Here is a 24,618-nt window from a genome sequence, read left to right as displayed (position 1 = left end):
TTTGTGGAAACAGCAGGGGGGTTGGAGTACATGGTCCTTGGGGTCCCTTCCAACTCTACAATTCTATGATTCTATGAAATGCCATGGGCTGGTGTGGCTGATGGCCTGGAGTTCTAGTGAGACTCAGAAAACGATAGGCAGGAGAAAAAAAGCGTTAAATGTGAACTTGCCTACTATGACATGAGAAGTGGGCCAGTGGAGAGGCCAGGAAGATGCAATGGGTATTTTTTGTTTTAAAAAATGCATTCCATCATTTAGACATTAGTGTGGTTGCTATAATTCAGTCTCACAAATCTGGGTTGCCTACCATACAAATTATTTTCCAATTATCCAATTAGAAAGTGTTGAGGAAAGGGTTAAGCAACCTGCTTCCTGCTGATATCCCACTACAAATCACCCCAGATGCTTGTAGATACATTTGTTGCTCCACCTCTTTTTGCCTCTGGCTCCACCAACCACTGGCATACGGGCCCTCAGAAGGTTTTTCAAAAATTCCCCACCTCCTCCTTTGTAATAACATGTCATTCTATTTTTTATGCATGGAAACTCCTCATTACATTCCTCTCTGCATGTAGTCAGGAACTTTTTCTCTTTCTTTCCCCCCATCTTAACATGTTTAGTTGGCATTTTTACTTCTGACTTTGATAGCAGTGTACACTACAATAGCAATCAACAACGCAGTGCTTTGCATGTCTACTCAGAAGTAAGCCTCACTGAGTGCTCTAGGCCTTATTTCCTGCCAAGCGGGTATAGGATTGCAACCTCAGGCTGTTTAGACATGCATAGGATTGTACTGTTACTTACTAAACACCATGCAAGCTTTCCTAAACTTTACTAAATTTTATGCAAACCTCTTTTCTTTCAGAACAACAACCATTGTTTTTCCTTGTTCATCGTGTTGGTGATTAGGAGATTCATGGGGGATAGTGTGATTTGCGGTTAGGAAAGGAAAGGCAGAAAGTGTGCGACTATCTCAGGCAATTTGGAGACTCACAAGAGGAGCCTCTCTCCCCCTGCCCTCTGCATGAACGACAGAAGCCTGGTTTCTTCTAACTTCAAATGAAGAGCCTTACAACAAAAAATTGCTCATTTATAGATTATTTCCTTTAAAACTGATGCAGTGGCATGTGCTGTTTTAGGATATCAAGCAGGTGTGAAACAGAGTCACCATTAATAAGCCCCATAGGAGTGTGTGAAACGAAGGTCAGACACGGACTTTCAGGCTATTTGCAATTTCTACTATTTAACCTGTTGCATCCCTAATGCTCTGTGTCAAAAATAGTTTGTTAACAAGGAGACAGAAGAGGGCAAGAGTTTAAGAGTTGACTTGGTATGGTCATGCGATGCAAACATGCAGGACAGTGCAGCATAAGGCTTCTGTAAGCTAGTGAGTGCTGAATTTGGGCTAGAAAAGCAAGTCAGCCATTGGTCGAAAGTGACCAGATGGGGTGAGATAGTGGGGGATTTGTGGGGCTGGGGGAAGTAGGCGGTCTTTCCTCAAATTTAAGGAGTTTCCTGCATACCTCCCTGCATGCAAGAAGTCATACTTGCCCCCTTCCTTTTTCTGAGAGTGATACCCTGCACTTAACAATCAACTTTACTAATACAGGGACCGCATCTAGAAGCAAACAATATCTGGAACATTGTCTCAGAAGGTAGCAACTAAAAAAGCCTAGATAATCCACTAACAGCAAAGGGTTCCTGCTGTGCTCTGCTCTGGCTAATTGGCTAAGAGTGCTTAGATTATAAAACAGTAGGTATCAAGTAGCACTAAGGAAGAGATTGGCAAGGCTGTGGCTGGAACAATAACTGTTCATAAATCAAGGAGAACGAAGGAAACACTGGAGGAGAATTCAAAGGTCAGAAGCAATCCATGATCTTGGAGATTGTTTAATGTTATAAGATGTATTAATTCATTATGACAGAAAATGCAAGATCACTGCGCATAAGTAACTGCACAGCATAGGATTACGCTGCACATTTAGCACTTTGCCAGTGTTTTAACAGAAATGGCTTGCTTTACAGTCTCATTAAGCAACCCTACCCACAGATATATGTAGGCAAGTGCCATTGTGCAACTACGGACAGGGCTGCATTTCTAATGTTTCCTGCCAGCATAAATGTGAATGCTATTTGGTTGCTGTGTATCAATTCAAAGAAAAATAGTACCAGTATCAAATTTCTTATAGTGACAGCCAACACACTGTCTGAAAGCACAGCAGAATGCATGTCTACTCAGAAGTAAAAACAAACTTTGGCTACAGCTCATGGTCAAAGTTAAATTACATTTATGGACTGAAATATGTGCCCCACTTCTGATAAAGTCTCTTGTGTACACTGTTTCACTATTTCCGCATGCAAATTGGGGAAGAGATACAGAAAGGCTTAGTTAGCTATAATGCTGCTGCCATTACTGTAAGAGCAGCAAAGGTAAGGCCTTTGCAGACACACTGGCATCCCCCCCCCCCCAACTAGTTAGGCGCGGGCAGAATTGCAGGCACCTTGATATAGTCAGTCCTGTTCCATCAGAGTCAGCTATCCTCAAGAAAGCAGGCAAGAAGAGAGAGACCGGAACAAGCATCATTATGGGAAGAATGCTGGAGCCTTTCCTTGGTACCTACCACACTGACAGACATAGGAAATGTGTGCCTGTGCCCGGAACAGCAGGAGATGCTTTGTTGTCCACGCCTCACATACCCACTTCATCATAGTGAGAGGCATTTCATCTGTATTCCATTATCATTTACCATGTGCACTAAACATACTTTTAATATACAGTGGTACCTCGGGTTAAGAGCTTAATTTGTTCTGGAGGTCTGTTCTTAACCTGAAAGTTTTCTTAACTTGAGGTACCACTTTAGCTAATAGGGCCTCCCACTGCCGCCGCGCAATTTCTGTTCTCATCCTGAAGCAAAGTTCTTAACCTGAGGTACTATTTCTGGGTTAGCGGAGTCTGTAACCTGAAGCATCTGTAACCTGAAGCGTCTGTAACCCGAGGTACCACTGTACAAGTAAAAATTGTAATTACCTGGAACTACACCATTTGTTGCTATTGCACTCATTGATATTGCAGTTAGCAGAGTCTGCAAAAAAAACAAGTGATATTGGAGAATGTTACTAGCAAATTTAAGAAACCACAGCTGATGACAGTTAGTATAGTAAGAGCAAAAGTACAACAGAGCACTAAAACTATTGATCCATATTTCCAGTTACAGGTAGGTAGCCATGTTGGTCTGCCATACTCAAAACAAAATAATTTTTTTAAAAAAAAATTCCTTCCAGTAGCACCTTAGAGACCAACTAAGTTTGTTCTTAGTATGAGCTTTCGTGTGCATGCACACTTCTTCAGATATCTTCAGATTGATCCATATGTAATACCAGTGGAATCTCCTTATTCTTGCATCTTATGTTAGAAATCATGCTTTTGCAATAGTTTATAAATTGGTGAAGACACTGTAGTTAAAATGGTTCAAGTGGAGACAAGAACCAAGGCATAAGTTTTACTGGTGGTCACTGACTCAGCGCATATTACTTCTCATTTATGTAGTGCTGGTATAGACAAAGGCTAAGACACTGGATTCTTGGTGTAGAAGTGAGAAGGACTAATCATCACCCATGTATCCTTTTCACCTGCGTACTAATACAGCATAGAGAAGCTATTTATACATATCTATATCCCATTCTTACTTTCAAAGTTCAGAGCTGTTTAGGCACTGATGCGGCCCCATCTGCTTGGCATTAACAACACTGCAGCCTTAGATGCCCTCAAATAATACAACAGGCAAAGTTTGAGAATGAGAATGTCTGACAGTTGGTTTCTCTAACAGTTAAGCCCCTCAGAACAGGTGAAGCACAAGACACTTAAATAGATGTGAATTGATTGGGTTATTTATATATGTGTGTCTGTGTGCTTCCAGTAGTTTTAAAATGGCAAGTGGGAAGGTCCAGCTGCAGGAATGGGAAAGAAAACCACTGTTTGTACCATAAAACAAAATATTTTGTGAGTCTACAAGAAAGAAAGGAATATTCATTGGTATTGGTCAGCTGGCTATACAGCTTTCATCAGTGGAACATGCAGGGAAACAATTTCATTCAGTCCCCTTTACTTGGTGCTCCATTATAACTATACTACTCTGATGGTCTAGAGCAGATTTAGGAAGGATGTGGGGGGCTGCACTGGAGGACGGAATTTAAAAAAAAAAATTGCTTCCCTTCCCATTCTGCTGACCAAAAACTTACCATAAGCTGAGTGACATTCTTGGATACAACCCAATCTTTCCAAAAATGTATTTGGATTTAAGGAACTATTAAACATATTGAATGTTATGCTAATTTTCCATAACCTAACTAAAACACAAATATAGTATGTATGTTTAATATCATCCTAACAGAAAAACAAAAATCAAACCCATATATCCAAAACATTCTAACAGGATGACATTTCAAGGTTAGAAAGAATTGTTTTACTCTTTCAGTCATATCCTTTGCCATGTAATCAAATCAGAAGATGGAAGAAAGCCAGGTATGGGTCAAAGCTCCAGCGCTGAAACATGTGCAGACTTAAGCCCAAATCACTACAAAGACATGGAACCCATGTCTGTTGGCTCTGAACTTCGGAAACAATATCTCACTTGATGAGTTGTTAGGAAATGATGTTGCTATTTAAAGTGAGAGCAGTTGGAAACAAAAGTAAGGGAAACTGTCCAAACTGGTGACCAAGCCAATCAGCTGTTGGGTAAGAGCCTCCCATTTGCTTTCACATCCTATTTATTCTCTCGTTGAATGTATTATTTCCCCTGAGAATTCAAAATCTCTTTCACAGTGTCAGAATCTAAAATGAAATGAAAGAAAAGCGAAAGACTTGGGTGATCCAGAAAGAGTATCTCTTCTCTGATTTAGATTTGGGATAGGGGCAATGACACCAATTAAGTCTTTAATTTGATCAGAAGGAAGAGAAACAACTGGTTCCCATCCTCATGATGCTCAACCTGGACAATGGCTTATCTTCCTAATTCATTGGTGACTGTGTTGTGTGCCACAGAGAAAACACATTTTTATAAACAAATTGTAAGGTTTGCGTGAAGGTGCTTCACGAGTAACGGAGCAGGAGCCCAAACAGTCTTTTGCAGTTTTATTGTGCAAACTATTTACAGTGCAGAGCTACAAAAAGCATGTCTGTCTCAGTCGCTGGCAGAATCCGGGAGTGGCCCCTTCCGGCTTCTCCCCCAGCATAATAACTTCAGCACCCCAAGTCTCCTCCTACCCTCCTCGCGTTTCACTCCTCTGCACAAGCGGGGTGCCGGAAATGGCGTGCCTCCCTCCTGACCAGCCGGGTGAGGTGAGCACAGGGTCTCAGCAACATCCCCAAGCCTCTCCCCGCCAGGCTCCCTGCTTGTGGCTCCTGGCTAGAAGAGGCACTGGGGCTCTCAATGGCATTCCTAAGCCCCCTCCCCACCTGGCTGGTTCCTTCCCTCTCCTCCCCACTGGAGGTGTGGTGGCTTTCCCCACTGGAAGAAGTGCTGCTGCTGAATTGGTGTCGGGGCTCTCTGTATGCTAACGGACCCTCCGTTCCCCTCAGCGGGCCAGGAGGCAGTTCCCTGACACATATTGTCTTTTTAAGCCCTTACTTGGTCCACCAATCAGCCACAAAAGAGTTCTATTTTTTTGAACTGCAACTACACTTGGCTTGCATTATATTTTTGAACTGAGAAAAAGGTTTGTTCATGAGAAATCCTAGCCTAAACAAGGTGCTGCTCTTTGGGCACTAGAGATTGAGATATACAAATGAGGTTTAAAATGTTGGCCTTCCTGAAAGCTACTTGATGTTGCTTTAGCATATCCATAACGCAGCCACTTAGAACATAGCAACAGAAGGACATAAACTCTGTCTATCTTGCACCCAGTTTTGCTTTACATAGTTTGCTCCCTGTAACTGCTTGAATAAAGTTACTAGAAGACAATGGAAAATCACTAGAATGCAGAACAGCATTTAGCTAAACATAAAAAGTGGAAGTTGTACTTACACCAGAACAGCACATGAATACAATGATGAAAGATTGAAGAACTCCTGCTGTTCCCACAATCCACGTCAGTCTCAGGAATAGGATAACTCCTAAAATGTTCTGTAGACAGGGCAGATACACACCAATGAAAGTGCCCATACGTGGAGCCTAAAAAACCCACAGAAAACATAATAGTTCATTAGTATACTTTTTGACCAATGTATCTTGATTAAGCAAGACAGCCTTTTCCCCAAAGAAACTAATTTTTCATAAAGGCTAAAAAAATCCTCTGATGCGACCAGTAACATCTACACATAGAGAAATATTCAGAAACTCTTTGAGGAGCTTTTATGTTTCTCACACTACAACCTCAGAAATGTATGTCATATGCCCTAGGAAAGAAACTTCTACTGCATATGGCTCTCAGTCTTTCACGCAAATGTAGGTATGACCATGATCAGACAAGAACAAGAGTGCAACGCTGTATCTTCTGAGAGTAGTTAATGCAACTGTAACCACAGAAAATAAAAATTGGAACTGAAGGATAACAGTTAACCCACCATAACAAGAAAAGTCGTATTTGGTAAAGATCTAGATGCACTCCCTCAGGGTCTTCAACTTCAGCTGGTTCCTGACAGATTTGGGTGTTGTCGGGTCTCTCTTCGGTTGCCTCCATTGTGTGAAGAATGTCACAGAGTACTAGCCCCCTTGTATTCCCCTATAGTATGCTCTGTGGCTATAGGTTGAATAATTCTAGGGCTTATTGATCATGGCCCAAAATTTTAAAGTGTTTGAACAAAATCTCCTATTTTGCAAGGCCCCGGAAAAAGAAATATATCAGAGGTGTTACCAGCCACTTGCCCATGGCAACATCTGTTCTTTCAGTTGTCTCTATTGGCATGTTAATATCCATGATCACTGTGTCACTCTTTCCAAACCATGGAAAAGGGGAAGAGGAAAAAAGAGAGTGTAGTGTGTATTTTGACACTCTCCAAAAGTAAACTTGTCATCTCTATGGCTGATAACTAGCAATATTTTAATTTTTCCTGGATGGAACTGAGAGAAATGAATCATATTTCATTTTATCATTATAGGTAGTATTTATTACCTATTTTGTATGACAGACAGCCCACCTCTCCAATGAAGAAGCTCTGCTACCAATTGTTAATTAAAAGTTTTGGCATTTGTACCTTTATTTCCTTACGTTTGCTATCTTCATCTTCTTCATGTTCTACCACTCCTTGAGTAACATTGGTATAGTTGGCTAGCTTATTAAGAAGAGATGATACCATGGGGTTGCTATCCATTTCTTCCTGTTGGGATTTTGAAAAACTTGTTAAATATCAAGGTCCAATATAAAGGAACACATTTCAGAACAAACAGGAAAAATCATCATATATCTATGCAAATTCTGCTGCTAAAACCTTTTTGCTGAGAAATAATGAGGATTCCAAGGGTTCTTTGTTATTATTGCAAAATAAAAGTTAACAAATAATATTTGTGCACAAAATAAAACCACGGGTCTATTTCTGCTAAATTCTTTCTTAACATGGTTAAACGTTCAAATTCAAACTCTCCTAAGTAATTCTGATGATTTTTTGTGAATAGAGTTCATGATTGCAAGTTATATTTACTCAAGTTTTACATGAGATAAATGTATTTGCCATGGCAACCTCCCAGCTTTGGTGAGTGTCACTTCCTTCCTCTCTGAATGAGGCAATGACACACAGGCAGGCTTAAAGGTTGCTTAAGGTTGTTCCAATGATACACTCAAGTTTAAAAGATGTAGAGATACAGGAAGATACAGATACAGAAAAGTCACTCTGAAGGATCATTTGGAAGGCAAGACAAATGGTGTTATATTTGCTAACTGCAGCTATCTGGGATTCCAGAATAAAAAGAAAAAGAAGGAAGAGGTCATGCCAGGCTGGGCTGAACAGATGATATGCAAGTCCTTCCACTTACAGTTCAGGCCACTTACAACATTAGCAAAGTTGGGAGTATTTTTTTATTCCAACATGCTAGAACCAACTGTGAAGGACTGAATGAAAAAAGGAAATGGAGGAAGGAAAAAGCATGTAGGGCTGGGCTGAAAAGTTCTTTAAGAATGTAAGAATACTGGATCAAGCCAATGGCCCATGTGGTCCAGCAACCTGTTCTCACAATAGCCAACCAGATGCCTTTCGAGCACAATAGCATTCTCCCCTCCTACGGCTTCCATCAACTAGTATTCAGAAGCATTGCTGCCTTCAATTATGGCAGCAGAGCATAGCCATCATGGTTAGTAGCCATTGATAGCCGTCTCTTCCATGAATTTGTCTAATCCTCAAAGTCATCTGAGTTGGTGGCCATCACAGTCGCCTATGGAAGCGAGTTGCATAGTTTAACTATGTGCTGTGTGAAGAAGCACTTACTTGACTGCTAGCTCAGTTTCCAATTTCAAACAAGTGAAGCAAATCTTTCAAAATGGTTCTCTGTAAGGTTATTCAGCTTTTTATTCAGAATGCAAATGCTTCATTACAGCTGGCAGATAAGCCTCAATGGAAATATTTGCTACAAGAAAAACTTGAGGGCTGATTTCAACACTCTCCTCTCTTCTCCCCATGTGGCCTGGAGAAGGCATTTGCATGCATTTAGTTTCATTTTCCACAAATCCTGGCTTGTCATGTCATACAAACCAGAAATCATAGTTTAAAGCAAACTCTGCTTGGTTAAACAAGCAGCTTATTGACTCGTGGTTTGAAGTTGGCCTGTTTTGAAACAATCAAAGTTTGTTTTACAACACAATTTTTGGTTCTTACAACACAACAGGCCAAGGTTAGTGGAAAGCGAAACTAAACTCATTTTCCCAAACACTGGAGAGGCAGAGTGCAGAAGCTCAGGACTCCCCTCAAGCTTATTCCTTGTACAGTAGCAACAAACCATGATTTAGTGTAATATATCAACATGGTAGTATTAGACTTCATAGAAGTGACAATTTGTGGATCCCTAGGGTTATATATGCAGCTAAGTCCTGAGTAGATTCTCTGAAATTTACAAACCTAAGTTACTCATATTTAACTTAGATTTATTAACCTCAGTGGGTCTATTCTGACCCTGGTCTTGCAGAATAGATTGCAATAAAACAGAGCAAGTACTGCTACTTGAATAAAAGTACATAAATATAACACTTCATACTTAGAACTTAGTAACAGGGATTTTGGGAAATAAGTTATCAAAAGTACCTCAAAAAGAGCCATATTTTTCCCTTCATAAATGTTTCCTCTCTCCATGCTGTCATTATTGATAAATGGGCTGCTTTCCCTTGGAATCCCATCACCTACCATGAAACAATGAATACAAGCAGAGTTATTTTTTAATGTACAAACAAATCAAACATCAACCTAAAAGTAGTAATAAAAACAATCATAAGAGCAAGATGAATAAAATCACAAGATAATAAAGAAACCATCATAATGATAATAAAAAAGCTTTAAAAAGAATAAGTAGCATATAATATACATACAAGGTTCATATTTGTACCCAAAATGACAAATAATCATGAATGTTGCCAAATAGATCATATTTAATGGGAATACGCCAACCATATTTGGCCATATACATCACAAACAGTCCCCAAACAGAAACAAATGGGTTCACATCACCCTGGGGACTCATATTTTATGAGCTTTTTTCAGAAATGACAATAAATATGACTTGTGAAATCCACAGATCCATAGAACAACAAGATGCATCCTTCCATCCTGGAGATATCACTAGACAAGCGCCAACCAACAGATAGAGAATTAATTGTTGAGAGGTTAAGTCAACACTGACACTGTCAAAAATGGATAAGAGACATAGCTTAGCATCCAAGTGACTTGTTTGCTAACAATAATATCTATCTCTATTACAACTTGCTTCCAGAACTTGTGTATAGTTACATACCCACCACGTATGCAGATATGTTATGCTGATGGGATTGTAAGGTATGAGGAACAAAACCACAGTTATAAATAGATACCGTATATCAAAGCATTTAACTGGACACACAAATACTCCAGTAAGACCTTTAATTCCATAACTCGTGTGACAGAACAGTATTTGCCTCCAAGTATCTGAATGAAACTTTACAGAATCTGTGGGGATTCAGACCTTGTTTTAATAAATTAAGTGACATTAAAAGTTCATATTAAACAAAAATCCGCTTTTCCTGGAACACCACTACAATCTGCTAGAGAGGGAAACAGTTGAGAAGTTCCCCAAGAAATGAACTTACAAGTAAAAAATCTTGGAAACCTAAGCCCACTTTCACAGTTCTAGTTCCCACACTCAGCAATTTGTTATTCCACACTCCAGTGTCCCCAAACACTAACCAAAGTACACAGTCAGATCACATGAGATGATGTCTATAAACTGCCCACAAAAAACCAAACTTGCAAGGATCTGTACTCTGAACTGCATGAACTCCACACAACTTTAAAGTGCAAAAGGTGCAGAATTCTTCATGTAAACCTTTGTATGTGTTACAAAAAAAATCCGAAGTTGTATGTATGTTATGAAATGGCATATAGAACATGGTATAGATATGCAGTATTTTTGGAATCACACACTTTCATTCTGCTTCATATTCAAACTCTTACTCAAGATATTCAAAAAAATCTTACAATCTCCAAATGTTCTTACTTCCCAGTTTGATTTGCAGTGGTTGCTTACACAAAAAAATTGTCCTTGTTAGGTGAATATAACTTTCCAAACCAGAATTCAGCATTCAAAAAAACTGTTTTCAAAGCAAATTATCTTAACCATTGCCATCTAATTGTCTTCTGTGACTTTCCACCCTCCTTGTGTCCAGGGTAACTATTTGGCACCTCAGTGTTGTTTATGAGAGTAAAAGCAATTGCCATACAAGAAAAGAACTCTTTAGCAAATAACAACTCCTCCTCCAAGTCCAGTTCTTCCATCACCATGACATTTTTTTTCTATAAATGATTCTCCAAGTCAGCGATCCAGGATTAATGCTCAGATATGGATGAGATCTGAGGGAGTAGTGGGCATGAGAGTAGTAAGTGGATGAGACAAGCCACCAACATGTAAAAGTTCAGCAAGAGCCTGTGGGGTCCTGATTTTGATTTATTTTGCGCTAGCTGTTTACTTGCAAAATGTTTCTAATCCCCTCCCCCCCCCATGTGTGGTCTCTCTAGTGTAGTTGTATTAGGAAAGCTCTTCTAGACATGATAACCAGCTTCTTTCTGCTTAGTTGCAACAGAAATCATGCTTGCAGACATCCATGAAAACAGGACTTTCAGCATCAGTGTAGTGCATACTTTCAACAAGAACTGGCTCCCTCACAATTCTACCTCATCACAACCTAACAGTATATATTAAAGGGGGATCTGAGAGCCACATGTCAGTGGTGGGTGGGTCCAGAAACAAGTGGATGGAGCAACAAATGTACATTTTACATTTGAGTTCTAAGCATTTTGCATTCTACCAACTCAACTGCACGTCTGAGAGAGAATGCGTGATGTCATTTCTGATATCTCCTTTCATTACACATTTAGTGTCCGAAAAAGAACAGAAAAGAAGCCACAGTTCCTTACTCTCTTTATCCTTTGATTCCACTTTTGATCAAACAGATATGTACCGGTAGTCATGCAAGACTGTGCTACTTTCAGCCATACAAGCCAAATGTGCCTACCAATTACATATGGCAAGACTTACTCCTAAAGAAAAACAGCAGTACTTTTTAGACCACTAAAAAAAGAAAAAGAAAAAAAAAAGATGAAGAATGAAGCAAAGACCTTTCAACCAGTTTTTCTTTCTAAAAATAGAACTACTGCAGGAAAAAAATACCCAAACACAAATGTAAAAACAGCCTAATACATGTTTCACAAACCATAAAGCAATAAACTGCAAACAAAGCTTTAATAGGTTTGCCCAGACACGTTATATGAGTAGCGCTGGAAACTATCAACATCACAATGAAGATTTAACAATGTAATCAAGCGATACATTTCTGTTTTGAAAAGCAGGCAAGACAAATCTTGCATCTGTTTTGGAGTAGTTAAATAGCAGATAAGCCAGATGCTGACTGGCAGAACGCTTTCAAAATAATGAACTTTTTTCATGCCAAGAAGGCAGCACATTCCACTCTTCTATCCACCAGCTATAAGAGGTAACTTTAGAATTCATTTTTCAGCCAATGTTTGGAAATTTACGGATGCTACCGGAAGTCAGAATCACAAATATATGTTCCAACACCAATGACCATATTCGGAGCAGATCTAGATCCACAACCACACAGCTAATAAGTATTTGACTTATTCTTGTTTTTGTTTTTGTTGTTGGTGTTGTTATTAATTATTAAAATTTATATAGCACCCTTCACTCGCAAATCTCAGGGCGGCTCACAACACAAAAATACAACATAAAAGTAGGAAATACACGATAAAAACAAGAACCACCACCACACAAAAAACAATACCCACCACCCCTCACACCTTCCACAACCTTTTTTTAAAAGGGTGTAAGATGTTTATCACCCAAAGGCCTGGTGGAAGAGGAACATTTTCACATGGCGCCTAAAGGTATATAATGAAGGCGCCAGGCAAGCCTTCCTTGGGAGAGCATTCCACCAAGGAGGAGCCACTACAGAAAAGGCCTGTACTCGTGTTGCCACCCTCTGGACTGATTGTGGAGGACGGAAATGAAGGAGGACCTCAGATGATGATATCAGGGTATGGGTAGGTTCATATGGAGAGGGGCAGACCTTGAGGTATTGCGGTTCTGAGGCATTTAGGGCTACATAGGTCAAAATCAGCACTTTGAATTGGGCCCAGAAACTAATTGGCAGCCAGTTCAGTTGGACCAGGATCTGTGTAATACGCTCAAACCGTCTTGTCATGGTGAGCAACCTGGCCACCGAATTCTGCACTAACTGAAGTTTCAGAGCCATATTCAGAGGTAGCTGTACAGATAACATGTTGCAGTAATCTAAACCTAGGGGTTACCAGAGCATAGACAACAGTTGTTAGGCTATCTCTGTCCAGTGGTGCAGCTAGGCCACCAGGCAAAGCTGATGGAAGACACTCTCTGTGCCACTGAGGTCACTTGAGCCTCAAGTGACAGCAAAGGATCCAAAAGTACCCCCAGGCTGTGTACCTGCTCCTTCAGAGGGAGGATAACCCCATCAACTGCAGGAAACCTCTCATCCGTCCAGTCTAGGGAACCACCCACTAACAGTGCCTCAGTCTTATCTCATTGAGCTTGTTTGTTGGCTCTCATCCACTCCTTTACTGAGGCAAGACAATGGTCCAGCATATCCACTGCCTCACCTGCAAATGTAAAGGAGAAGTAGAGCTAAGTGTCATCAGCATATTGCTGACAATGTACTCCAACCCTCTGGATGACCCCAACCGAGTGGTTTCATGTAGATTTAGAGGATAAAATTGAACAGTGAGAAATCCCACAATGAAGGCTCCACAGGGCCAAAGAACACTCTCCAAGCATCACTCTCTAAAAACCTCCATCCAAGTAGGACTGGAACAACCATAAAGCAGTGCCACCCACAACTCCGCTGCAGAAGGATATCATTGTCAAGGGTATCTATCAAACAATGCTGAGAGTCGAGAAGACTTAACAGGGACACACTTTCCCTGTCTTTCTCCTGACAGAGGTCTCTGTATAGAAAGCAGGTACACTCACAGAAGAAAGCCTTCAACAATATCAATGAGATATATATATATATATAATATAGGGAAGAGGTATTTCTTCAGACAAGCAGCATCCAGTCTGTGCAGGGCTTTAAAAGGTCAAAATCAGCATTTTTGCCTGCTTGTCTATAGGTACACTTCAGTGTTCATATTTACTACCTGAATATATCTTTCCTTCATGCTGGAACTCTAGGTGGTTTATTTCAGATTCCTAAGAGATACCCCTTCCAAGTAATGGTCGGATAGACATATGCGTAGCTTAAGCAAGATTGCCATACTATGTATGGCTATGGGAATGTATGTATAGCTATGGGAAAGGCTTTAATACATGATAGAAATAGTGAAAGGTTAAGGAAATATGCTATCAAATACACAAAAGAATTAAGATGAAATGTCTCAAAAAACTGGAAATAGAGAAAATAAGATGGAAGGAGGAAGAGGTCCTCACTTCCTCACAGCCCCCACCCCACTTTATGAAATGTCATAGACAAATACTGAGGCAACTGAGATAGTATGAATTGTTGAATGATGCCATATAAAAAGGAAGCAGCCCTCTGCAAAAAGAGCAACTTGTTTACAGGAACATTTCTAACCTCTGTAATTCACAACAAAATGAATTAATTTACTAATGTGACCAAATTTAATAGGAAAGTCTTCCAGTCTAAAGATAACACTGAAATTTAGGCCTCATATCTAAGAAAGGGACATGAGTGCTAAAAGAAAAAGCAGTACACACAGCTGAAGCCTTTGCTTGATGTTTTTATTGCAACAATTGCTTCACATGGCCAGCATTTTATCTACAGTGGAGGTGCTAAAAACAGGTTTTCATTAATTCAGTTGTGCAAATTGGATGGGGTGGAGGAAGGTTTGTTAATTCAAATAGGTTAGTAACAATCTATTAACTTTCGACAAATTTATTTTAAACAAATATAATCCTTTGCAAACCAATTTTCCTAGCTTCCTTTTCTACAGGCACCTGCAACAAACAGAACAAAAACAAAGAGCATGACTATCCTGTTGACCTCTGAGCCTAATGAGTCTTATCCTTAGGAAGCCTATAAATCTTATTTAAAAAATCCTCAGCATTACACATCCTCGGAAAAGGAAGGATTATTCCTCATTAGCCCATTTGTATTAGTGTGACAAGGTATAGCATATCTCATGTTCAAAACACAACACTTTAGGTGTAAAAGGAAACAAGATTTCTACCTGAAACTTAGTAATTGAACAGTTTAGCAGCCAATAAGCAAACAGGACTTGTCTTCTGAAGCACCTCTTTCACAAACACTAGAGCAGGTCAGAGGAAATTGTGAAACACTTTTAGTGGGACTTAAAGCATACTTAAGAATGCGTTTGACTGGAGCAAAGACAAATAATATCAGCACCTACAGTAAATACAAAATTGTGAGCGAGCTGTAGGCATTATGAAATAGCAACGTAAGTGCATGTAAAATAAGACCTGTGATCACAGCAGCTTTTTGGCAGCTGATTATGACCTGTTCTCATACTGTACTAAAAGGTAAAGGGACCCCTGACCATTAGGTCCAGTCGTGTCCAACTCTGGGGTTGCGTCGCTCATCTCGCTTTATTGGTCAAGGGAGCCGGCGTACAGCTTCCGGGTCATGTGGCTAGCATGACTAAGCCGCTTCTGGTGAACCAGAGCAGCACACAGAAACGCCGTTTACCTTCCCGCTAGAGCGGTACCTATTTATCTACTTGTACTTTGATGTGCTTTCGAACTGCTAGGTGGGCAGGAGCTGGGACCGAGCAACAGGAGCTCACCCCGTCGCGGGAATTTGAACCGCCGACCTTCTGATCGACAAGCCCTAGGCTCTGTGGTTTAACCCACAGCGCCACCCACATCCCTCATACTGTACTAGTTACAGATTTTAAATTTTAATATACACAAATAGAGATAGTAATACTGATTAGTATTGCTAGTATTATTTGGATTGTGTGCACGCCTGTTCACCAGCTGAAATCTTCCTCACAGGCCTGAAGTTCTCCAAGTGACAAAAGCCTTTTCAGCTGTGGCACTCACAACTGTGAAACTCATTCGCTAGACATGCTCACCTACAATGTTCACCTATTTTTTACATACCTATTCCCTCATGCCTTCAATGGCTTATAACTTGCTTCAACTTTTTAATCTGCTTTTACATGAGTTTTCCATTTGCCTGTCACTCCCTTTTTATCTGCTGCTATTATATTATATTCTCCTGGACTTCTCAGTGATATTCAATACCATCAACAATGATATTCTCCTGGATCACTTATATGGGTTGGGTTTGGGAGGCTCACCCTTACAGTGGTTCAGACCTTTCTTGGAAGAGTATTTCCAGAAGGTAGTGCTGAGGGACAGCTGCTCTTCCACATGGTCACTGGTTCAAAACTGTTTTTTGGGCTCTTTAACATTTCTATGAAACTGCTGGGAGAAATAATCCAAATGACATGCAGTTTCCCCTTTCATTTCCATCTTCATATCCCAGGGAGGCTGTAGAAGTCTTACATGGGCAATTTTGGGATGGAGAAGGTGAAACAAATCAAAATTAAATCCACATAAAATGGAGGAATTTTGAGTCAGGCGATTATCTGCTCCAGAAGGTGGTTTAGAGCTGGTCCTACATGAAGTGGCAGTCCCCCTGAACATCCAAATTCACAGTTTAGGGGTCCTTCTGAATAACATGCTGACTGGAGAGGTACAGATGGCATCAACAGCCAGAGCTGGACTTCTTCAGCTTTGCCCTGTGGGCCAGCTGCGTCTCTATCTAGAGAGGTCTGGCCCAGCACAGTAACCTCTGCCCTAGTCAAGTTGAGACTTGACTACTGTAACTTGCTTGATGTGGGGCTGCCTTTAAAGATAGCTCGGAAGCTTCAGCAGGTAGAAAATGCCACTGTCCTAACAGGTGGGAGATGGCCAGATCAAACAAAGCATTCTTATCAGCTGCACTGGTTGCCACTGCACGTCTGAGCCCATTTTAAGGTACCAAAAATCAGTGAGATGTAAGAGAAATATATGAAAGAAAGGGCATTTTCTGTGGTAGCCCCTGCTCTGGAACTTCCTACCTGTTGACATTTGGAAGTCCTGTACAGTCTAATCTTTTCATAAAGCTGTTTCAAGTGGCTTTTGGACTAGTAAATTATTCACCTGTGTGGATCTTTTATTGCTAATTTTCTCAGCTATATTTTATAGAACTTATCTGAAATGTTCTTTGGGAATGTTAGGGCTGCTATTTTATTCTATTTCAGTTGATGTATTCTTATTTTACTATGTAAACTGCTTTGGATGAATTTTTTTACTTCTAAAGGCAACATATAAATGTTTAAAAATAAATAAAATAAAAATAAATATTACCTATCTCAAGATAAAATAAAGATTACGGTACACAAGAATACCTCATCTTGCCACTGGCTAATGACACTTCCAAGTCAAATTACATTTCTAAGCCATAGATTGGTATATAGCCTGCAGGCGTTTGTTGGACTACAATTCCTATAATCCCTGACTACTGGCTATGCTGGCTGGAGTCTGTGGGAGAATGAGCCCTAAACCTACAAGCCTCCTGGTCTTGTATACTGTAGACCTGTAAGATCACTAGGCCTGGGTGATATATCAATATATCACCCAGGACCGGTATGGAGGCTGCTGAGCACGTAGAGGGAGAAACAAACTAGCCGGGAGCTGGAGGCAGAGGGAGTCAAGTGGCAGCAGTTTCATCAGCGATATACCGCTGGTGAAACCACCATCGCACTCTACCCAGGCAGAGGGAGAAACAAGCTTATACAGCTTGTTCCTTCTTCCACTTCTTTAATCTGCCCTCACCTCAGCCAAGCAGTTTTACGGAGCCCCTAACCTGCCACTGGCTCACATGAGCCAGCGGCAGGATGGGGGCTCTGTTAAAGTGCTCCCCCTCCCCAGCTGAGAGAGCCCCAACCTGGCTCCTGCTTGCACGAGAGTAGGGGCAGGATCAGGGCTGTGCAACTGAGAAGTGCAAGCCCACCTTTCCCGGATGAGAAAGCCCTGGTGTGCTGAGCCAGAAAGACAGAGCCCATCCTCCCAGTGGAAGGCAGCCAGGCGGTGTAGGGTTCTTTGATGCTGCTGGTGGTTCCAGAGTTGTCCAGCAGCCCTTCACAAAGCACAGAAAGGGTGGGTTTGCACTCCACGCCTTGTGGAATTCAGCGGGAGGGTGGGCTGTGTCTTTCCTCCTGGGGTGAATTACTCCCCCCCCCCCCCGGAAAGAGGCAGCACTCCTGCACTGGCAAAGGCTAAGGCAGTCAAACGGACGGAGCCTGACAGGCTTGGTCTGTCTTTGGGGAGGGGGGGGCAAGCAGGCAAGGTAGCTTGCCCACCTGCACGTCAGCGAAAGCAGAGGGAGCCTGGCCAAGGAGCCCCAAGTCCCCTGCTGGTTGTGTGCTGGCTCCACTGGGGACAGCAGCTCACCTGTCCCCCATCTGAGCAGCAGGCTTGAGCCAGCTGTATTGGCCTCAGACCACAAGGTGCTGGGGTGAAAACACCTCAACTCCCATGATGAGAGCTGCGGCAATTTCACCCAGCACCTCACCAGTTGGGGCCGATGCAGCTTTTGTCAACATCACGGTTTATCACTACACCGTGATGTTGAAAACCCAACATTGCTCAGCCCTAAAGATCATCTGGGGAAATTTTACTTATCACAGGGTGGTGATCCAAAAAAGGGCATTTCCCACCATCACCCTTGTACTGTGAAAGATGGTGCATCAGCTGCTTCAGGTATACTGTAAAAACATATTTTTGTCTAAGCAAAGTAAATAAGCAGCATCTGGAAGGCACCAGTGGTTAGTCACACAACTCACATCTGATATAAAGTCAGAGTTGGAATTCAGAGGACTTTGCCCCATAATAACCAACAATATAAGTGCCCTGACTTAGTCCCAGTTGAAATCAGTGAGACTAAGGCATGCTTTAAAATTGCAGTATTGAAGTCTAGGAAAATAAAAGTGATAGTTCTGCAGCTGAAAGAAATATACAATATGTGGCAATATACACCAAATATATTTGGTAACCATTGTTTGTATATTGACTTATTGTGCAATCTCACCCACTGCTAGGCATATTAAACCTAGGTTTTTAGAGAGGAGACTGTATAAACTCTGCAGAAGGTTGCAAAAATTTCCCAGCTGTTCAAAGCTATTTGGTCTAAAGTGTGAAATCCTATTAAATCAACAAGCCTTTGTCACATCAATAAACTACCATGAAACAGACTGTGAGGATAGAAGCTCCCATGTCTCAGCATATATGCATCACACAGCAAATTGTGTGAAAAGGAAAGGATCAGTGATCCTTCTCTTCAAGTAATTTTCCACGCTGGCAAGGGATGCAAAAACTGCCAAGGCTGGTTTGAAATTCATTGATAGTGATGGATCTCAACAGGGGGAACATATTAAAATCTAAAATCAAATGAGCCAGTCTACTCTGAAAAATATATTGGGTGGTATCCAACTGAACAGTTCCACTAGCATAAAGACTTTTAGCTGTGCAATGCAACTTCCCAACCCCTCCTCTCCCAGTAACCCCCTAAATTTGTTCTGGGGATTCCACCAATCCTTTGAAAAAGATTTAAGGGGCATATAAAGGGCACATGGGGAAAGTTGAGTGTGGAGAGGTTCCACTGCACAACTAAAAGTACTTGCACCAGCAGAACTTCTAAGTTGGATATCATCCATTGCTTATATCCTGGCCTCATTCTACAGTAACCAACAGGTTTCAACTTGGAAGACAAACCATTCCATTCCTATACTATTAATTCACATTCTCCCACAACCATTTCCACCACCACTTGTACTGCTGCCCCTGGACGTATAGCTCGCAACTTTCTGCCCTCTACATCCTTGCTTGTCTATTCTCCTACCCAGACCATGGGTCTTCTACATCCACCTCTGTGCCACTCCACATGCTGAAAAGAGGAATCCTGCCCAGAAGAATCTGGGGAAATGCTATCACTGAGAACCTCAAACCTGTTGGGAGCTCTCACAACTCATCTGGCTCTCTTTATACTAATGAAATGGGCTGGATGATACTAGGAAGTTATGAGGGGTGAGATGTTCCAAGTTTTCTCAACTCTTCAGCTGATGTCTCCAGCTTTTTCTTAGCATCAGGCAGAAAAAGAGAAGCCCCGCTGGAAGATGGTTCTAAGGTAGAGGGGTGGAGGGGAGCCCTTGTGTCAATGAAGGTTACCTTCTAGTTTTCTTAAAAGGCCAGCCAGGATGAGCAGCAATGGGCAGCACACAAGCTCAGACATTAGGCAAAAGAACAGCTTGGATGGAAACTGCCTTCCATTAAATGATTAATGGAGGGGTGGGGAGAGGCTGTTGTGGGCTCTCTTTCTTTTTGTAAGGTTGTTTTTGAGATCATTGTTTTACGATTGATTATTAAGATCATAATGTTTCTAGGGTTTATTATATCCAAGAAGCATCTTACATAGTTTATGAACTCTTCCAGCACAACTTAATAACAAAGTTGAACCATCCACTTTAGAAGCAATTATAATCTTCTATACTGGTGCTCCTTGAAATATGAAGAATCAGTTTAATTGATTGGCCACTTGCCAATTCCGCCAAGGAAAGCTAAAATTGTCAAGGATTGCTATATTTAACATCTTATTGGATAATCAGCAACAACAGACTTTAATAGTGGCAGATTTGTGTGCTCTTACACCTTTTCTGATGAGAACACAGGAAGTATGTTCAAATAAATGTGAGCAATACAAGTACTGTACCACATTAATAAAAATGTGTGTAGTTTTATTTTTAAAATAACTAAAAAAAATTATCAGAATATATTTAAAAGTTGGTAACTGAGTAAGCTGGGGACTAATAATCCTCCGTCTTGGTGGATTTCAGTTGTTAGTTACAACTTAAAACACAACTGCATGGAAGCTATTCAGTAAAGGACTTGTGAAACAACTCCCCATAGTAATTTTCACATTTTTTGACCATGCAAAGACCGACCCTTATAGCTATAAGGATTGTACTGTTAATGAGTGTCCCAAACTGAATTGTGAGGTGGGTTTAAGTGTGTACTGAAAAGACGCAATAGTCTTTTCAGATTTCCCCTTGAATACAAGGGCTAAAAAGTTACACAGGAAAGGGATGCATGTATAAGCCCTGCCCTCAGCACTGCCAGGTGGACAGCCTCCTCTTGAGATGTTCACACATCCAAGATCTGCAGGGTTTCTAAATGTATTCTTCCAAACATACTTAGAAGCCTTCTTGCAACTGCAAGCATGGTTCAAAGCGTAAATCAGTATCATTTCCATAGGAACAAATTATCTTCCCCTAGGAACAATTTAGAAGTGCCCGGAACACCTGTTTGTTTAAACCCAGTCTGTGCTGATCATGTATAAAGGTTTTTGTGTTTTTTTACACATTTCAGAGGAAAAGGATGGGTGTGAATAGGAGTAATGCAGTAGTTCTAAAATTTATGTTTAGTAGTAGTACTAATGGTATTTGTTTTTATTGCAGAATTATCTTTAAGAACAAATTCCAGTGTGAAATACATCAACATTGTGGTGCCTTTATTTAGAAAGTGTCTGATATAACATTTGTTGTTACTTGTCATTAATACTGCAGCTCCTAAGTACACTTGGGTTAGAAATAATTCCCACCTAAATCAGCAGAAATTACTGATCAGGTTGTTATTGAATCTTTGTTATGTTTTTAGAAAGGAACCTAAATTATAGCTACATTCAAGTTACTACAACTCATCACATTCACAGACTCTGTCAATGCAGCTCAGACAGTTACAATGCAATCCTATACAGATCTACTGAGACCCACTGAGATCAATGACGCTTACTCCAAAGAAAGGAGTACAGAATGCAGCCTAAATTTTAAGCTGTTGCACAGCTGACTGTCAAGATCCATTCTCTTGATCTGGTTAATTAATGTAAGGCTCTCTAGATTGGCATACAAATAGTGCAGATGAGCTTGATCATAACTGCTAGAGGTTGGCTGCTGTTAAATTACCATGGCTGACCCTGAAAAAACAGCTACCGTATTTGGTAGACCTCATTTTAAACTGATAGCCATGAATTTAGCCAATCAACTTTGTTAGATACTGACATATTCTGAGCACTGCAAACAATGCAATAGAAGTAATCTCTTTAAATACTGCATTGCTGAAATCATACTTGTACATTAACCTCTCTACTCTGCACATCTATACAGAAGATCTTTCAGAGCAAACTTGTTTCAACATACATATTGTAGCCATGAAAATGTCCTTCAGCAGTCCTAAAAAACATTACCGGTACATTCCCGCCAACTATTTACAACATAATTAGTAATATACTACATAAAACTAAACTCTAGTGTTGGTACTTTTGTTGTTCAGTCGTTCAGTCGTGTCCGACTCTTCGTGACCCCATGGACCAGAGCACGCCAGGCACGCCTATCCTTCACTGCCTCTCGCAGTTTGGCCAAACTCATGTTAGTAGCTTCGAGAACACTGTCCAACCATCTCATCCTCTGTCGTCCCCTTCTCCTTGTGCCCTCCATCTTTCCCAACATCAGGGTCTTTTTCCAGTTTTATAGTTGGTACTATAAAGACTATATGATTCTCTTCACTACTGTTCTCTGCCTCACTGAGAATCTGTGCATTCCAAATAGTGATGGAGTCAGAACCAACTACTAGAATTTGTATTTTGAAAAAACGGAGGGTTTCTTCTTTGTTCTAGCAGCCATGATGCTCCTTCAAATCTGTTTGACATCTGATAAAACTAATCTAATTCCATCTACATAACCCCATATGCAACAACCTCAAACTGTTAAAAATTGCAGGCTGCCGGACATGCTGCCCTTTCCTAGCTACCTACCCACTTTTTGTTCAACATATACTGTAAGGAAGAAATCTGGAGAATTTGAAAGCTTTGTTCTTGGTATTTTGCTATTCTGGTTGGTCTAGTAAAGGTACTGTAGATTGTTCCGTGGATCTTCCTTTTGAAATTACTAAATCATTCAAGGGAAGGAACAGTAATAAGTGCATAGTTAATATGACCTTGTAAATCTGAGGTCAGAGAGTAAAGTGCATACTTTGGCACCTTGCCAGTATTCAGAGATTTAAAAGCCTGCCTTAATGTATTGCTATGGGCTTTAGAGCTTAACCTCAGTTGAAAATAAAGTTTTCAGGCATCTCTATACAGCTACTGTTATGTTGTCCTTGCAGCAACAGTCCTGGAGCATAATATATCTAACAAGCTCAAGATTTTGCGGGTTTTTTTACGTGATGGTTTTACCAAGCCTAAACACAAGCCTCAAACAGGAGCATTTACCTTTTGCTTTCTCTTTGAACTTTTCACCCTATAAATAAGAAAACTCAAAACCAAGAAATGTCTTACAAAGGCATCAATGAGTCAGTCTCAATGCAAGATGAGATCAAGTAGTTGGCAACCTGTTTAAAATCCCTAAATAAATATGATTGTGAATTACACTGGTTAAGAAACTGCTAAAGTAGATTTATTAAGTACGCAGATAAGGGAATGGGGGAAGTCCTATAACAAGATTAGAAATAAGGATATAAAAATTAGAAAATTTTGTTTTTGTCCTTTTTGCATTGTATTGTTTTTTGATTGTTTTTATCTTTATCTGTTTTGTTTTGTATGTTTCTCCTTTTGTAGTGTAGTTACGTTGTTGTGTATTTTTCTATTGTGTGTTTTGAAAAACTTAATAAACTCTATTTTTTAAAAAAATCCCTAAATAATATGACATTATATCATGTACTGTATATACTTGAGTATAAGCCTAGTTTTTCAGCACATTTTTTGTGCTGAAAAAGCTGCCCTCGGCTTATACCTGAGTGAGGCAGGCGGTGGGGGCGGCGAGAAAGCAGCCCTTTCTCTCCACTTATGCCGCCACCCGCTCTCCCCAGTCAACCATTCCTTAAGAAGCGTACAAGAACAGCGGTTCTTTACTCTCCCCAGGCAGCTTGTTCCATTCCTAAACTGCTCACATAAATGCAAACTTGGCAAAGGAGGAAGAGGAAGGAGCAGCCCAAAGGGCTGCTTTTGGGCTGCTCGTTCCTCCTCCTCCTCCACAGCGGCAAAGGTGAACCGGCTTATACTCAAGTCAATAAGCTTTCCCAGGTTTTTGTGGGAAAATTAGGTGCCTCGGTTTATATTCGGGTCGGCTTATATTCGGGTATATACGGTATATTGATTAAATGTGATCTTTAATAATAAAAAAGTTAACCAACTCCCTTCATCACGGAGTTTTTTTCAGAACCATCCAATAAGTCACAAAATACTAAGCAAACTTTTGAGTTCTCCAGCATTCTCATTTTGCTGTATGTCGAACAAAGAGGTGAGGCGGCACTGGGAAGGATGACGGAGCCCGCAAGTCTGCAATTTGGGATCTTAAGAGTCAAACACAGCAACAATTCCCCACCACACACATAATCTTCATTTACCTTTCACAACCAGTTCCAAGCAAAGTAACATTAAGATAAATAGACAGGAAGACAAAGGCATGCTGAGGCACACTATTTAAAGAAAGGCAGCACAAATATTTTGATCACTAAATAATCAAAGCTTAAACAGAAAGCTTAGTGTTTTAACCTTCACTTTTTGAATACACATAAGTACTGGTACCTTTCATCTAGGAAATCTAAACTCAGATGAAACACCTAAAGCCCAGGCTAGATGTGATGACAACAGAATCCAGTATTTTAAGGTAGGTCTGATCCAACAGCAAGATGTAAGACCAAAGAAGCACATAGGGTGTGGGTGTGTGGGTGTGTGGGTGTGTGTGCTAAATCCCACCCCATGACCACACCACCTCCCTTCAGGTTCTTTTCTCCCAGTGGAACTGAGCTGGTATGAGAATGCAGTTGAAAGAAAGCAGCAGGAAGGGAAGAGAGCTGAGAGAGAAAATTTGCAGACAAGTGAAGG

The 24,618-nt window shown here is 40.7% G+C and overlaps 1 protein-coding gene across 9 annotated transcripts in view; it reads right to left on the bottom strand.

Annotated features, from left to right (window-relative positions):
- Positions 1–24,618, bottom strand: part of SLC12A7 (solute carrier family 12 member 7) — a 91,119-nt gene that overhangs the window by 37,787 nt on the left and 28,714 nt on the right. For 7 of the 9 annotated variants that reach the window (XM_033154341.1, XM_033154349.1, XM_033154342.1 and 4 more), the window contains exons 2-5: positions 9,227–9,321; positions 7,193–7,315; positions 6,024–6,170; positions 3,029–3,083 (exon numbers count right to left, since the gene is read on the bottom strand). In XM_033154341.1, the coding sequence (XP_033010232.1) occupies positions 3,029–3,083; positions 6,024–6,170; positions 7,193–7,315; positions 9,227–9,321 (420 nt within the window). Of the gene's footprint in view, positions 1–3,028; positions 3,084–6,023; positions 6,171–7,192; positions 7,316–9,226; positions 9,322–19,910; positions 19,990–24,318; positions 24,341–24,618 lie in introns of those variants that run through there. The other 2 variants (XM_033154348.1, XM_033154344.1) reach the window with 2 other exon arrangements.

The sequence above is a fragment of the Lacerta agilis genome, chromosome 7 (assembly GCF_009819535.1).
Source record: "Lacerta agilis isolate rLacAgi1 chromosome 7, rLacAgi1.pri, whole genome shotgun sequence".
In the NCBI taxonomy this organism is placed as follows: Eukaryota; Metazoa; Chordata; class Lepidosauria; order Squamata; family Lacertidae; genus Lacerta; species Lacerta agilis.
The sequence above is the reverse complement of the archived record's forward strand: the minus strand, read 5'-3'. Positions and strand labels throughout refer to the sequence as shown.